This window comes from Chiloscyllium punctatum, chromosome 19 (assembly GCF_047496795.1).
Source record: "Chiloscyllium punctatum isolate Juve2018m chromosome 19, sChiPun1.3, whole genome shotgun sequence".
Classification (NCBI taxonomy): domain Eukaryota; kingdom Metazoa; phylum Chordata; class Chondrichthyes; order Orectolobiformes; family Hemiscylliidae; genus Chiloscyllium; species Chiloscyllium punctatum.
Window position 1 is genome coordinate 82,537,976 of NC_092757.1, and position 15,920 is coordinate 82,553,895.

Below are 15,920 nucleotides of genomic sequence, written 5' to 3' on the forward strand. Positions count from 1 at the left end.
CACAGTTGGGATAATCTTATGGTGACATTTGTGCTCTGTGAAATAAATAAAGGACTTAAACCTGCAAACGTTGACGATCTTTGCACTTTGTATTGAAATCAGATTTTTTTTTTATTTTGACCACGTAGCAAGAGTGGCCCAGTAGGGAAAAATGCAATGTATGTTATGGAACTCAGCCATTTGAATCAGAGAGGTTCCAAGATTGAATTTAGCTGTTTGGTGTGTTAGTTCATTTCAGCTTGAATCTAGTTGGTTGCTGTAACAGGAAGGAGAAAATGAATAGACAATCTTGTTTGTGCTTGCTATCTGATGATGGAATGTATGTGTGCATCTGTCTGTCTATTGTTCGGCACTCAGTGACCGCCTTGATCTCTGTAATGGCCATCAGAGTGAGGCGTTGCAATGTGCCTTGTACTTCTTAAAATATATGCTTCATCAGCTGTTAATGCTTTCTCGAGGGAAGAATTCTAAAAACTGACACAGTGAACAAGTCTGTCACCTTGTAGTGTGCTGAAGTAGACAGGTGAAAAAGGACATTTGTTTTTTCCATTGTCTGCATTGAGTTAGCTGGTTCCAATTAGGTATAGTGGGATGGGATCCCGGAATTAGTCTTGATTTAATAGGGAAAAGATGGGAATAATTAGCTATGGTTCGTGTTCCTTTTTGTTGTCCACTTACTCCTGCTTGGAAGACCTGTGTTCATGTGTGGAAGGATCAGATCCATCTGTGGTAGTGATTTTGGTTTAAAGGAAAGAGTGACTACTCTGATGGGTGTTGGTAGGCTGCTGGAACTTGTGGAATACTCTCAAACCATGAAATCTGTGCCCCTCTGACTTGGTACATAGCCTCTTCGGGGTACTACATATTTGGATAGTACCATGACAATACATCAGTTCAGGTCAAAGGCAAACCCTTGCCTCATTGTCTTTTTGGAGCTTCGTTTTGAGGCATTTTCTTTGGGAACGTCTTGTTTGCAATTGCTCTCCACTCTCAGGGGCAAGACGAGGTGGTAGGTCCCCAGTCTACCTCAGCTGGGATGGCAATCAAATCCATGCCATGATCCTGAGCCACCTGCTAACCATTTCGCCAAAAGGCTACCAACAAACACATGCAAGTTCAAAATTATAGTCAATTGAGTCAATTGTCTTGGCAGCATTGTGACCCACAGCCATATAGATAGTTAAAGTAAACCATGTCTCTCACTCATCCCATATGTGGTTATAATTGCATAATAAAAATTTACTCAGAACTGGAGTGAGGGACAGGAAACTGCATGTTAAACATTATTTCTTTGCTCTTGTTCTGAATTCAACTCACAGTTTGGGAGCACAAAGGAAAAATGTTGCTCTAAGTCTGAAACAAAATGAGAAAATATTGAATTTCAGACTGTAAAATATTAATCTGCCTTTCTCTCTACTGCCACTGACTGAATAGCCATCTGTTTGGAGCATTTTTTGTCGCTAAAGAATGAGTTTTGTGGCTCACAGTAGGGTAAGGAGCAATAGAAGTTTCAGTGGTTTCAACCCGTTGTCATGGATACATGACAAAATTGCACCCTGTTTGGCGAACTCTTGCCTCACTCGGAGAAGTGCTGGAAATGTGAAAGAATGACTGGAATGAAAGAATGACTGGAATGAGAATTGGGAAGTTTAATCCCACTGAAGTGGGGAGGTCTCCTAAACTGGATTTTAAACCCATTGGTGGTGCATTACAGAGGGAATTTTACTATACATTGAGATATTTTTCGAGTCAACCTGTTCAGAGATGTAATTATATGCTTTTAAAGCAGTTGAGACATGAACCCAACACTCTCGGTCCAACAGTAGGGACACCACCACTGCACCACATTTGTCCCATGCACAGGAAGGATTGGGTGCCATGGCTGCCAAACAGAATTGTCAAAGAGATTCCTCTCCTCAGTAGATATTGACTGACTCCTACAGCTACCTGGATTACACCTCTTCCCACCCTACCTCCTGCAAAGATGCTATCCTGTATTCCCAATTCCTCCGCCTCCACCGTATCTGCTCCCAGGAGGACCAGTTCCACCACAGAACACACCAAATGGCCTCCTTCTTTAAAGACCACAATTTCCCTTCATACGTGGTTGAAGATGCCCTCCAACGCATCTCGTCCACATCCCGCACCTCTGCCCCTCAAACCCCACCACTCCAACCGTAACAAGGACAGAACACCCCTGGTCCTCACCTTCCACCCTATCAACCTTCGCATAAACCACATCATCCGCAGACATTTCCGCCATCTCCAAACAGACTCCACCACCAGGGATATATTTCCCTCCCCACCCCTTTCCACAAAGACCGTTCCCTCTGTGACTACCTGGTCAGGTCCACGCCTCCCAACAACCCACCTTCCCGTCCTGGCACCTTCTCCTTCCACCGCAGGAATTGCAAGATCTGTGCCCACACCTCCTCCCTCACCTCCATCCAAGGCCCCAAAGGAGCCTTCCATATCCACCAATGTCATTTATTGTATCCGTTGCTCCTGATGTGGTCTCCTCTACACTGGGGAGACTGGATGCCTCCTAGCAGAGTGCTTTAGGGAATATCTCCGGGACACCCTCACCAATCAATCACACCGCCTCTTGGCCCAACATTTCAACTCCCCCTCCCACTCTGCCGAGGACATGCAGGTCCTGGGCCTCCTCCACCACCACTCCCTCATAATCTGACGCCTGGAGGAAGAACATCTCATCTTCCGCCTCAGAACATTTCAATATCAGGGCAGCAATGTGGACTTCACCAGTTTCCTCATTTCCCCTTCCCCCACCTCACCCCAGTTCCAACCTTCCAGCTCAGCATGTCCCCCTGACCTGTCCTACCTGCCTATCTTCTTTTCCACCTATCCACTCCACCCTCCTCTCTGACCTATCACCTCCATCCCCAACCCCATTCACCTATTGTACTCTATGCTACCTTCTCCCCAGCCCCACTCCCTCCCATTTAACTGTCCACCCCGGAGGCTCCCTGCCTTCATTCCTGATGAAGGGCTTTTGCCTGAAACATCGATTTTCCTACTCCTTGGAACATGCCTGACCTGCTGTGCTTTTCCAGCACCACTCTAGTCTAGATATTGACTTATACTGATCGGCCCAAATAATCTAAATACTTGGATGGAGACTAAAGAATGGACACTGTGGTATTCTTGTTTCACTTGTCAGAATAGACATCGTCAGAAAGCATATAATGTATGTAAATGGGTTCAATAATTTTCTGATATTTCTCTTTAGAGCTGTCTGTTGCTAAATATTCTGTGACGTGGAGGTGCCAGTGTGGACAGACTTAAAAATCACACAACATCAGGTTATAGTCCTACAGGTTTACATCTTAACAGCAATCGAGGATTGTTCAATATATCATATCAGTTGCATGACACTATAAGTTCTGTACTTATGATCCTGCCGCATTGGTTACCCGATGAAGGAGCAGCACTCCAAAAGCTAGTGCTTCCAAATAAACCTGTTGGACTATAACCTGGTGTTGTGTGATTTTTAACTAAATATTCTGTGGTTACATGTTGCACGTTCTGAGAAATGTTGGCAGTTCTGCCATATGGAAAAATAGAACCATTCCAGTTAGCTTTATGTGAATGTTCTCTTCAGAGGGAGAATGGGACTGGTGACATTGCATATAGTGCTAGGTCTGTCTGAAATACAGGTTTCTATTATGCAAGCCTTGCATCTAATGAGAAACCACCACTTTTCAAGACATTTGATAGTGTACTGTGTGTATAAAGGAGAAAGGCAGTCATTTCAAGTTTGCTTTCTTCTGGCATAAATTTTCAAATTTACGAGCATCTGCCAAACTGCAAGCCTTCCTCACTGACAGCAACTCACTTCTTAAGTAACCATAGCTTGCAGTACTCTCACTAATTAGGTCTTTGTGATGTAAAGCAGACAGGCTGCAATTCACCGTGGCTTTACTATACCTAACCAAGGATATGTCCATCTAATAATAGCACTAAGTTGCTGGGCAAAATGGAGCTGATTGGGTAAACTGCACCTTGAATCTTTCACTCCCACCTCAATTCTGTCCCACTCCTCCCATCAACTGCGCCCAGAGACTGCAGTTTTACATCATGGGGATGGATTCTATGCATATAATTTGTATTATATTCAGTGCTGTTTGTTCACTGCTGGAAAACCAATCTTGCTTTTATTAGATGTTGCTACAGTTTCAGTCATGTGTTCTGTTTGCTGTAATTCATGGAGCTGCTTTTTAAATACACTCCGTAGACCGCTTGCTGTAGTGCATTGTTTAAACAGACTGTTTTCTGAGTAAATGCACTTTGCAATAAAATAGACTGTTTGCTCTCAGTTCTGCTGTAATTCCCTCTCCACCTCTAATTCGACACATGCATGTCGTGAAAATATCTCCTATATCTAAACAGGGAGGGAGGCAGAAAGCGGGAGACTACAGGCCAGTTAGTTTAATGTCTATGGTAGGGAAATGTTTAAAGCTACTCTTAAAGATGTTATCATAGGACACATAAAAATTCAAGATTGGGTAGCAAAATGTTAGAAGCTATTCTGAATGATGTTTTAATAGGACACCTAAAAAAAAGCCATGTTGACTGCCTGATAATCTTGACTTACAAAGGGTAAATCATGTTGAATTAATATATTGGACTTCCTTTGAGGAAGTAACATGTATTGTGGATGAAGGAGAATAGGTGGATGAACTGTACTTAGATTTCCAGAAAGCATTTGATAACATGCCACATCAAAAAAAAAGCTGAAAATAAAAGCTGATGATGTAGGGGTAACAGATTGACATGGGTAGAAGATTGTTTAGGAGAAAGTGAGGACTGCAGATGCTGGAGATCAGAGTCGAAGAGTGTGGTGCTGGAAAAACACAGCTGGTAAGGCAGCATCCGAGGAACAGGAGAATCTATGTTTTGGGCATAACCACTTCATCAGGAATGTGGTTAGAAAGATTGTTTAGCCAACACTAATGGAGTATAATGTGGGAAAATGATGAAATTGGCCCTTTTAGCAGGAAGAGTAAGAAAGAAACATATTACCTGAAAGGTGAGGGTTAACAGAGCTCTGACATGCAAAGGAATCTGGGTATCCTACTGTGGGAATTGCAAAAGGTTGAAATGCCGATTATAACAAGGAATTGGGAAAGTTAATAGAATGTTATTATTTATTGAGGGGAATTGAATACAAAAGCAGCGAGGATATGCTTCAGTTAAAAATGGCACTGGTAAGACCACATCTGGAGTACTATGAGTTTTGATTTCTTTTTATCTAAAGCAGGATGTAAATTTGTTGGAAACAATTTAGAGATGATTGAATAGCCAAAACCTGGAATGGCATGTTGTCTTACGAGAAAAGGTTAAATGGGCTAAGATTGTATCTGCCTGAGTTTACCAGAATAAGAGTTGACTATTTCAAAAGTAGAATCTGGTAGGGCTTTGATGGTATGGATATGAAAAGATGTTTCTCTTTTGTGGGCGAACTTAGAACCAGGCTTACAATATCAAAATAATGGGGTCTCCTCTTTAACACGGTGAGGTCAGACCTTGTCTCACTGTGAGGCTTTGGAACTCTGGGAAGGTGATAGAAGCAGAGTCTTTGAGTATTTTTGATTCTTGATAAGAAAGGGATTGAAGAGTTATTGGGGATAAAGTTATCAGGAGGGAGTAATCAGAGAAATCATTATTTAGTGAATGATACACTCAAGTGGCCTATTCCTATTCCTAACTGATGTATTTATATGCAGTAATATGTTGCACATTCTACAGCAAATGCTCCTGTTGTCTTGATATTATAAAGCATTACATCTTCTGATTTACACTGTTGAGCACCAAAGGAAGTCAGCCAGTATTATGGAATTTGCTTGTAGCTGGTCTTATTTAGCAGCTGATATGAGTTTTCAAACTATTGTCCTTTATTTTCTCCTATAAAGTTAAAAATCACACAACACCAGGAAATAGCCAACAGGTTTACTTGGAAGCACAAGCTTTTTGAGCGCTGCCCCTTCGTCAGGAGGTTGTCTCAGTGGCACCTCTAAACCTTTTGTCCTGTAGCTACTCCCATGCTGCATCGGTGGTGCCACAAGCAATTTCTTTTGCTATGTCAGCTGGTTTTACAGCTGGATGCCTTTCCTACCACTAACCTTCCCCATTTATCTGGGGCTAGGAACCACAGCAAGATTAAGCAGGAGTCTCTTGTGTTCTTGCTGCCTGCCATAGACATAGTCATAATCAACTTGCTTGGCTGCACTTGACACATCCTCTCTGATCATAACGTCCTGAAGTGGAATTTGAAACTGGAGCTTCTGCTGCAGAGATAGGGACACTACCACTGTGTCCTCCTATTAGTATTATTTAAATATAGAGTTCAAAAACCCAATTTTTCTCTTTCTCTTGCCCAAGTGTTGCTGTCTCAATATTGTCTCTTTGAGCTGGCAAAGCTGAAAATTGAACCCGTGATTGAACTGGTCATTAAAAAGTCAAATTACAAGGGGCCTATCCAAAAATTTATGTTAAGTAGAGCTTTGAGATAATAACCTATGTAACCTGCTTTGCTTAAAAAATACACTGTATATAAAAACAAAGACAATTGCAAGCACAATGACAGTATATATATGGAACATATCTTATTTGTTCACACCTTACAATGGCCTGTCCTTGTACAAGATAAACCATTGAACAACACCTGGAAAATTTCAGTAATCTTTTTCTACTTGGTGTGTTGTCGTTGGACAGACCTGCCATGCTGTCATACGTGTTTTCTGTGTTTTTTTGCTGCCATTGCAAAATCCCAAAGCATTCTGATAGCCTTTGTGGTTTCAGCTGAGTGGGCAAGTGACTCTTCTGGATCATTAAGGTGATAATCATTTCTTTCAATTGATGCATTTTGATCACTGCCCTGATTAATGCCTCAAAAAACGCTGGTAGCCATCCAGACAATTTTGTTAAGTCTCATACTGTATGGGCAGCAACTTGACCTTGGCCAAGCAATGTAGCTTGTTGGACTTTCCAAACGGAAGAAGCTGCAGCCTTTGACAATGGTGCAGTCCATAACAGTAAATCTGTTCCTTGCTTTGCTTTTCACATTTACACATTTCATCTCTAAGCATTAAGGACCAGTCTGCAAACAGTGCTAAAACCATCCAGTTACATCTGCATTAAAATTGACACTTGTACATTCCTGTTTAGACTGTGGGTAAGAATATGTTTCAGGCCTTTGCTGCAGGCTTGAACGTGACTTTTAAGTCCTGAAGTGGCTTAACTCTGCTCTGAGTGGTTGGCATGGCCATATGGCCAAATATGGCTGTAGTCAAATTTTTGTTAAGCAATGATATTAAGAGGTATGGGCCAAAGGCAGTTATACGGAGTTGGGTCACAGATCAGCCATGTTATCATTGAGTGGTGGAACAGGCTGAAGGAACTAGTTGGCCTACTCCTGCTTCTATATTCCTATGGCAAGTGTGCATTGGTTCAGCAAATCCGGAGTTACCAGTCCAGAACCTTTGCCTATCATGGGCTTCCTTCTATTAGATTTCCTATTTTGCTTTTGGGAATGGCTGACAAATTCAGCAGAATTGCAGTTTTTGGTTAGCTGAATTTGACTCAGTAAAATTGCACGTGTTGCATGTTCTGATTACCACAATGCTAGTGGCAATGTGGATAATTTAATTTAGCAGCTTTATGTTGTTAATATGGTGCAAAAAAAAAGCCAGATGTCCAAATCCAAAGGCAACACTTATCTTTATTGTTCGTTACGCACAGCTGCCGTTATTCTTGCTAGCTGACTTTCCAAAAAAATTCCCTGCTCTGTGAAATGTTCCCCCCACCTCCCCCCACCATCTCCACCTCTGCTCATTCTGTTAAGACACACAAGAGACTGCCTTGGAGAATTCCAAATGTCAGTGAGGAGAGAACATGATTGAAATTATAATCATAGTCCTTTTCTGACCCTAGATTTTAAAAAAAGAAAAAAAATGTGAGCACTGAATTTAATGGAAGTAAAAAGAAAAAAATATCCTTGCATTACAATAGTGACTATACTTCAGAAGTACATTAATGCACTGCCAAGTGCTCTGGGGAGTCATGAGGTCATGAAAAGTGATATGTAAATATAAGTTCTTTCCTTCTATTATCAGGAAGTAAAGAAAGGTTGCATTTATTTTTGCTCTTCACAACCACAGGACATCTCAGCACTTTACAGTCAATGAAATGCATTTGAAGTGTCACTTTTTGATGTAGGAAATGCAGCAACCAGCCAGTTCTTACATGTGGCCATGTGATAATGACCAGATAATCTTGTGTTGTTTGAGGGATGAATATTTGCCAGGCCACTAGGGAGAACTTCTTTATTGTTAGATGTGATATCATGATTTCTACCAAAAATTGCAAACTAAAAGACAAAATGAAACTTATTGAATGAAATGTGTAGATCAAATAGAAAAAAATCACGTCTTCTTGCAATTTAATAAATATCAAGATAAAAGACCTACATTTATGTGACAGGACACTCCAGCAGTGCGTCAGCCATAGTGAAACACATTGCCTTTCAGTTTCAAATATAGACAGAAAGTACTGCAGAAACTCTGGCAACATCTGTGGAGAGAAACAGAGTTAATGTTTCAAATCGTATGATTCTTCTTTGGAACATTTAATTTTAACTCTAAACATTCACTCTTGTTCCTGTCTCCACAGATGTTGCCAAACCTGTAAAGTTTCTCTCACACTTTCTGTTTTCTTATTATTGATTTCTAATATCTGCAGTATTTTGCCGTTGCATCTTTCACTTTCATTCACTTTTATTTTTCTCTATTAACTTCTCTCTCAGAAGTTAAATATTTATGAACCCATTTATATATGTTGTGTCCAGCTATCAGATTCCAATGCCGTCGACTAAAAAGTTTGATTCCAAAGGAAAGATTTATCTTACTAGTTATTACAAAAATGAAGATGTACAAAGATCTATTTTGTTGGCAACAAATGTCTTAACTGTGGTTTACCAAACATTATGTGTTTGTTTAATGGATTGTTTTACCTTGAGAAACTTGGTGAAGAGCTGGAACTGGACAATGTTGGTATGCCAAAGATCAATTCAGTCAGTAAGCAAAGCTTATGTAACACTGAACTAGGGTTTTAAGTTGTAGGGTGGAATTTGCATTTGTCTGAAGGACATAGAAACATAGGAGCAAGAATAAGCCATTTGACCCTTCAAGCATGCTGCACAATTCATCATGATTATGGCTGTTCATCCAACTCAATAACCTGTTCCTGCTTTTCCCCACATAACCTTTGATCCCTTTAGCCCCCAGTGCTATATTCCATATCCTTTTTTGAAACCATGCAATGTTTTGGCCTCAGAGATAGTGAAGAGTGCAGATGCTGGAAGCCAGAGTCAATTGATGTGGAGGTGGAGAAGCACAGCAGGTCAGACAGCTTCCGAGGAGTAGGAATGTTGATGTTTTGGGCCAAAACCCTTCGTCAGGACGGGGGATGGGGAAGGGAATTCCAAACTAAATAGAAGGAGGATTTGGGGCTGGGGGAAGGTAGGTGGGATAGTGATAGTTGGATGCAGGTAGGGGTTGATCCTGATTGGTCAGAGGGGAGAGGTGGAGCGGATAGATGAGTAGGAAGAACAGGTTAGGTCAAGGAAGCAGGGAGGAGGAGGAGGAGGAGTAGGGCTGGACATAGGATGAGGCTGGGAATGGGAGATTTTGAAACTGGCAAACTCTATGTTGAGGTCAATGGGCTGTAAGTTCCCCAGACAAAATGTAAGATGTTGTTCCTCCAGTTTGCATTTGGACTCACTTTGATAGTGGAGGATGCCTCGGATGGACATGTACCCAGGGGAGTGAGAGAGGGAATTGAAATGGATGGCACCTGGTCATGTTGATTGGTGCGTGCGGAGCATATGGTACATTCTTCTGAAATCCAGTGAATATAATTCCAACTGATTCAACCCCTCTTCATATGTGAGACCCATCATCTGAGGAGTCCATCTGATAAATCTTCTCTACACTACCTCTACAGCAAGAACACCTTTGCTCAGATAAGTAGAACAAAATTGCACCCAATATTCCAAGTGTGGTCTCACCAATGTCCTACATAATTGCAGTAAGACCTCCCTGCTGCTATGCTCAAATCCTTTCACTACGAAGGCCAACATACCATTTGTCACCTATTCCACCTGCTGCTTCTACAATAGCTTACTTTCAGTGACTGGTGTACAAGGACATGATGTGCTACATGTGGTTTAGGGCTTCTCTGAACAGCTTTCAAAGTTTGATTTCTAGGGCACCGTGATTGTCCAATGTAACAGGTTGATGGCAGTAGGCCCCATAAACCTGCTGAGGACACAGATGACAAAATAGCATTTTCATGTGTTGGTCTGAGAAGAGAAAGTTAAGAAGAGATTTATCAAAGTTGTTCAAAGTCTTGAAGGATCTAATCTGAGTAGATAAGGAGAAAATGTTCCCATTGCTAGAAAGGTGAAGGACCAGAAGACACCAGTTTGACACGAATGGCAAAAGGACCAACGGTGACATAACGGAAAATACCTTTTTTCTGCAGTGAGTTGTTAAGCTCTAGAATTCACTGCTTGGGAGAGTGGTGGAGCAGGCTCAGTTGTGATATTTTATAAAATAACTGATATAGGGAAAAGACAGGGACGTGGGACTAGCTGTGTAGCTTTCACAAAGGGCCAACTCTGACAAAATGAAACAAAAACCTTCATCTGTATTGTAGCCGTCCTGCAATTCTAGAACACTGGAAGGACTCTGCTCTTCAACTAGTATCATAGGATCTTCGTTGGCCACCTGAACAGGTAGGTGGAGCCTTGGTTTTACTGCTGCATCATTGAAGGCATTTCTGAAGCAGCCCCCTTTCATGGGTAGCTCAGTGGTTAGCATTGCTGCCTCACAGCACCAGGGACCTGGGTTCAATTCCAGCCTCAAGTGGTTGTCTGTGTAGAGTCTGTATGTTCTCCCTATGTCTGTGTGGGTTTCTGCTGGGTGCTCCAGTTTCCTCCCACAGCCCAAAGATGTACATTTAGGTGGATTGGCCATGCTAAATTGCCAATCATGTCCAGGGATGTGCAGGCTAGGTGGATTAGCCATGGGAAATGCAGGGTTACAGGGATAGGGTAGGAGCTGGGTTTGGGTGGGATACTCTTCGGAGAGTAAGTGTGAACCCGATGGGCCAAATGGCCTACTTCCACACTGTAGGACTTCTATGATAGTGGCAGTAATGGTATCAGCCTGGATTATGATGAAAAGTCCAGTTCTGACGATTGAACCCTTGACTCTGATTTGGAGATGTCGGGTAGAAGTGAAAATAAAAAACCATTCCATGACTTTGATATCTGAAAAAAACGAATAGGAGTCAACTTGATGATTCTTGATTTCGAGGTATTAGAATGCCTGGTGAGTTCAGTTCTTGAATATTCAATCTTCTTTTGGAAGCTGAAAACTGAAGATATTTGTCAGCTACAGAGCCTCAAATATGTTGATGAAAGGGTCTAATACCAGTCCAATTCACTTACAATAAATGTAGAGTTGAAGTTAAAATCAGATCAACCATGAATGTTATAGCAGGCTTGAGGGGCCAATTGACCTTCTCTTTTACCTGTTCATGTTCAGTGTTGCATAATTGAATATGAAACAACAGAGGTGGACTTGTGGTGTGGTGAGTTTTAGCTCCTGTGCTCAAACTACCATCTGCATTTAATTGTAGAATTGATGGACACCAAACTCTGTGACGCCCATCAATATATAGTATTGCTGGGTTTCGACTTTTACAGGACACCCCCAAGGATAATTTTAGTAATCTCTTACACTTTTGTTGAGACAAGTCAACGTTATCACAAGCTAAAATTCAAACCTGCACCATCCGGAACTTTGTGGCTCACTTACACACAGTGTTTATCAGCTGACTGGAGAATGCATGCTTGCCTATGTTGAACCACTCACTGGTCTCTGCTCTTGTGAAGATTTGTAAGCTGTGAACACCTGGACTCTTGAAAAGCAGTTCATGCCTTGAAACCATACCCTGGATGTAAGTTTGCTCACTGAGCTGGAAGGTTTGTTTTCAGACATTTCGTCACCACGCTAGGTAACATCTTCAGTGAGCTTCCAAATGATTCTTCAAATGGTGACAAAACGTCTGAAAATGAACCTTCCAGCTCAGCGAGCAAACCTACATCCAGAACCTCAACCTGAGCTGCAAATCTTATCAAAACTTGCTAAGACCATACCCTATTAAGAGTTGCTGCTTTTATAGAATGAAGGATGGGGGAGAAATTGGGATCTTTTTACCATCACAATTCTTATCCTGCTGAATAAGCAAGTGCCCTTATTGGCTAAAATAACTGCAAAGATTCACAGTTCTAAAGGACTTGGGTTGAAATTTTGCTGTGGATATTTACTTTGCTGAGCATGTAGCAACTGTACACTTTTATGTTTTCGTTTGTTTATCAGGTAGACTATAAATACAGTTGTTGTACTTGCTTCTTTTATAAGTTTCATAATGATTAGATCTTCTGACTGTTCTGTCTATTCCTTTAACTTGTAGAAGAACATGAGAAACGAGACAAGTTCCTTTTGGATAGGGAGCCAGAATGTAAAAGAACAGACATGGAAATAATCAACAACGTACTCCACATAGAAGAGGTTAAACCTGAACTTCAAACTGTCCCTGCACTTCCAGTGCCGAAACCATTGCTTCCTCCAGCTGTTGCTGCTACAGTCGTCGTGCCTCATGTGGCCAGTCCTTCCCTCGCTCCGTCCCCACTCCCCCCGCAAGTTGTACAGCACCATCAACCAGTCGTGAGCCCTACCAACAGCACCAGAGAAATTTCCCAATCCCCACCAGTGCTTCATCGATCTCCGATCTCTGCACTCACTGACCCACAGCCTGGTCCACCGTTGGTGAGCAGCTCACCCCAGCAGTTTACAAGTTCAGTGTTGACGATCCCACCGCATCATGTCATCCAGCCATCGGCCCTCCAGCAGCAACCAAGTGGCCTTAAGCCAAGTTCAGTTGATGATGGAAAGCCCCAGGATCAAAAGAGAAGGCCAGGAGGGTGAGTGTTATCAGTACTAATGACTATTCCTCACATTACCTCTTTGTAGCCCAGATCTGAAATAATTTCTTGTGTTTATCATGAAACTTAAAGTAATAATTTGGCTTGCACGACAAGACATGAAAAGTTTGAAAGTAAGGAAGATAAGCCAGAAATGAAAGATGGCAGCAATGTAGCGAGTCTGCACACTTGCCAAACCTTTCAGCTGTTTGAGCAATTAAATCAGGTTGTCCTCTTACAGATTTTGTTTCAGTTTTGAAGTACTGTCAAGTGACACACCATTGTGACCCCTCAATCTGCACAGTTTTAGTTATTTGTGATAAATACTTTATTTCAGGCACCTCTATATTTGCTCTGCTGCAGGTAAGTCCAGAGTCAGCTTGAGTCAATTCTGTAGAATACAGTTTACAAACAAAAAGCATAACTTGTAGCTTTGTTCCGATTTATTGACTGTGGAATTTTGAAACTGAGTGTTAGTTTGCAAGTGTGTAGCAGTGATTGGACATCTCCATCATGAGCACCTTGGTGAACGGGTACAGTTCCACATTGCGCTGCATACTCCGAAATCTAAAGTTCTCTTTAGCTGTGGGGAAAAAAGCTAACGGTTCTAGCTTTTATCCTTTCAAACATAGGATCCTCCGTCAAGCCACAACTTGTGATGCGTGGCAGTGTTGGAAATGATAGCAATAATGATAGGAACAGGTGAGGTGCAAAGGTAGTGATTTGGCACAATGTTAAGGTATCATCTTTACATTTTAGTTTTCCAAAATTATGTTGGTATCAAATGGGTCCAATTACTTCACAGAAAGTGGGCCTTTGGTAAAGCAATGCAAAGAAATCTTCAAAGTTTCAAAAATCAAAAGCTTCAAGTCAGAAATTCAAGCTAGATATTCTATATGTTCAATGTACTCTGGTCTTGATGGTGAAGCTGACTTCCTTGGTCTGAATGAAGTGTTCTGTAAGCTAATGACATTGGCTGTGGACATGGTTGTTCTCCACTTGGAGCATTGTAAGCCTCTTCCCAACTGTTTCAATTCAGATACTGCAATAAAGTCTGACCACTGACATCTGACCACCATTGTCACAGAATTTTCTTCTGATTGACAAGGAAAGCTCAAAATAAACATTTGTATTAAAGTCAGCTATTTCAGATCAGATTGATTACAGACTTGCTTTGTGGTCGTAGTTACAATCACATCTTTGATTGGTACTTTAAAATCAGATAACTATAACATAGTCTAATGGTGCATTTTAAATAAAAACTAGTAAAGTTTTAGAACCATGTTGAACCAATACCCTCTTGATTACTACCTAATAATGTGGTCACTCGGTATTTCAGTTGGTTAAGTTGTAGGGTTTTTCTGGTCACTTGGAATACTACAAATTCCGTATTTCAGTGTTTTCTCTATGGAAATTATACCCATGCTCCTTGACATGAATGCTTCCAAGGCATTCAAATTGGCATCAGTATGAACAGTAAAGATTAATCGCTGTCTCTCTAAAATGCATAGAGAATCCCAAATTTGGGCAAGGTTTGCACTTAACGTCCATTTAATATGCAGCCTCATGCTTGACTTGCAGAGAGTTTGACAGGGAAGGCATTCGGTGATCTCATTACATGTCCTTATGCCATAACAAATGTTCTAAATATCCAAGGACAAGAAACCAGGAAGAAATAAAACCCTGGAATCATTCAGACCTTTGACCACTCATGAAGAACTTAACTTTTCAGAATCAATTTTTAAGCTTCTGGCAGCAGGAGCGTGAGATGAAAACTTTGGCATTTTTTAGGCAACGTCTTAAACCGTACCATTTTACAAGAGGATTAAGATCCTCCAAATGTTTAAATAAATATCTACCATTAGGATATCTGCACATCCTATAGGAGATGCCATTGACAAAGCCTATAAAGGATGCAAAAATGGTCATGCCCAAAAGATTCATTCCTGATATGAGCCTCAGCCTTAGGATGTCTAGAACTGCATGTTGTCCAACAGTTAGAGAGATGCCTACGACTCTAAGGCCTGCTAACCTTAATCACAAGCCTCAAAGCTGTGCAAATTCAAGTCCTTTGGTTGGAATACCGACTATTTTCTTTTCCTATTTGATAAGGTCTTGGAAGAATAATTTCAACGGATTTCTACTTCAGACAGCAAAAGACTTTCCATAATGTAGCATTATGTTGCACAACAGCTATTCTGTTGTTTAGAATATTGATCTCAATTCTCTGCCAGCACCTTGTTGCAAGAAAATGCTCTGGTGGGGTAGCTGCCAATTGAATTCTCTGCTAGTTTGAGTCTCAACGGGTTTATGCACAGTTACCCCTTCCTCACAAAACCAAAATCACCCCATTCATCTTTCATACAGACAAGTTTCTTGTTGAGCCTGTCTTTAGTTTGTTATTCCAGCGTATAACCTTCTGATAAGCCCAATGTTAAGCTTTCAGACAGAATCCTGTAGGTACTCTTTCCCTCTTTGGCTTTCAAAATGTTGTGATTCGGTAGTTCTAATTACCATTGGAAGAATTTCTTTGTACTATCTATTTACAGTATTCTCCCCTTTGCTCAATGATCTGGTATCTCATGCAGATAGCTTGCTGTCTTTGGCATTACCACTTGAAAGTTGAGATGATTGATGCATGAGCAATCACCTCCTAGTAGCTCCCTATCACTTGAGAAATGAAATAAATGAAACTTTGGTTGACTTGACTACTTTACTGGTTTGCAGATGAGCAGGACTGTTCTTAGAATCTTACCCACTGTCTTTCTTTGCTCTTGTTTTTGGGAGGCAGTGTTGAGCAGTTAATAGAAATTCTGTGACTTCAGACGATGCCTTCACTGAATCATGT

General features: G+C 41.3%; 1 protein-coding gene across 1 annotated transcript in view; it reads left to right on the top strand.

Moving 5' to 3' along the window:
• mnta (MAX network transcriptional repressor a) overlaps window positions 1–15,920 on the top strand; it is a 116,840-nt gene that overhangs the window by 8,995 nt on the left and 91,925 nt on the right. Inside the window, exon 2 of the mRNA XM_072589861.1 lies at window positions 12,562–13,072. Coding sequence (XP_072445962.1) covers window positions 12,562–13,072 — 511 coding nt within the window. The remainder of the gene's footprint in view (window positions 1–12,561; window positions 13,073–15,920) is intronic.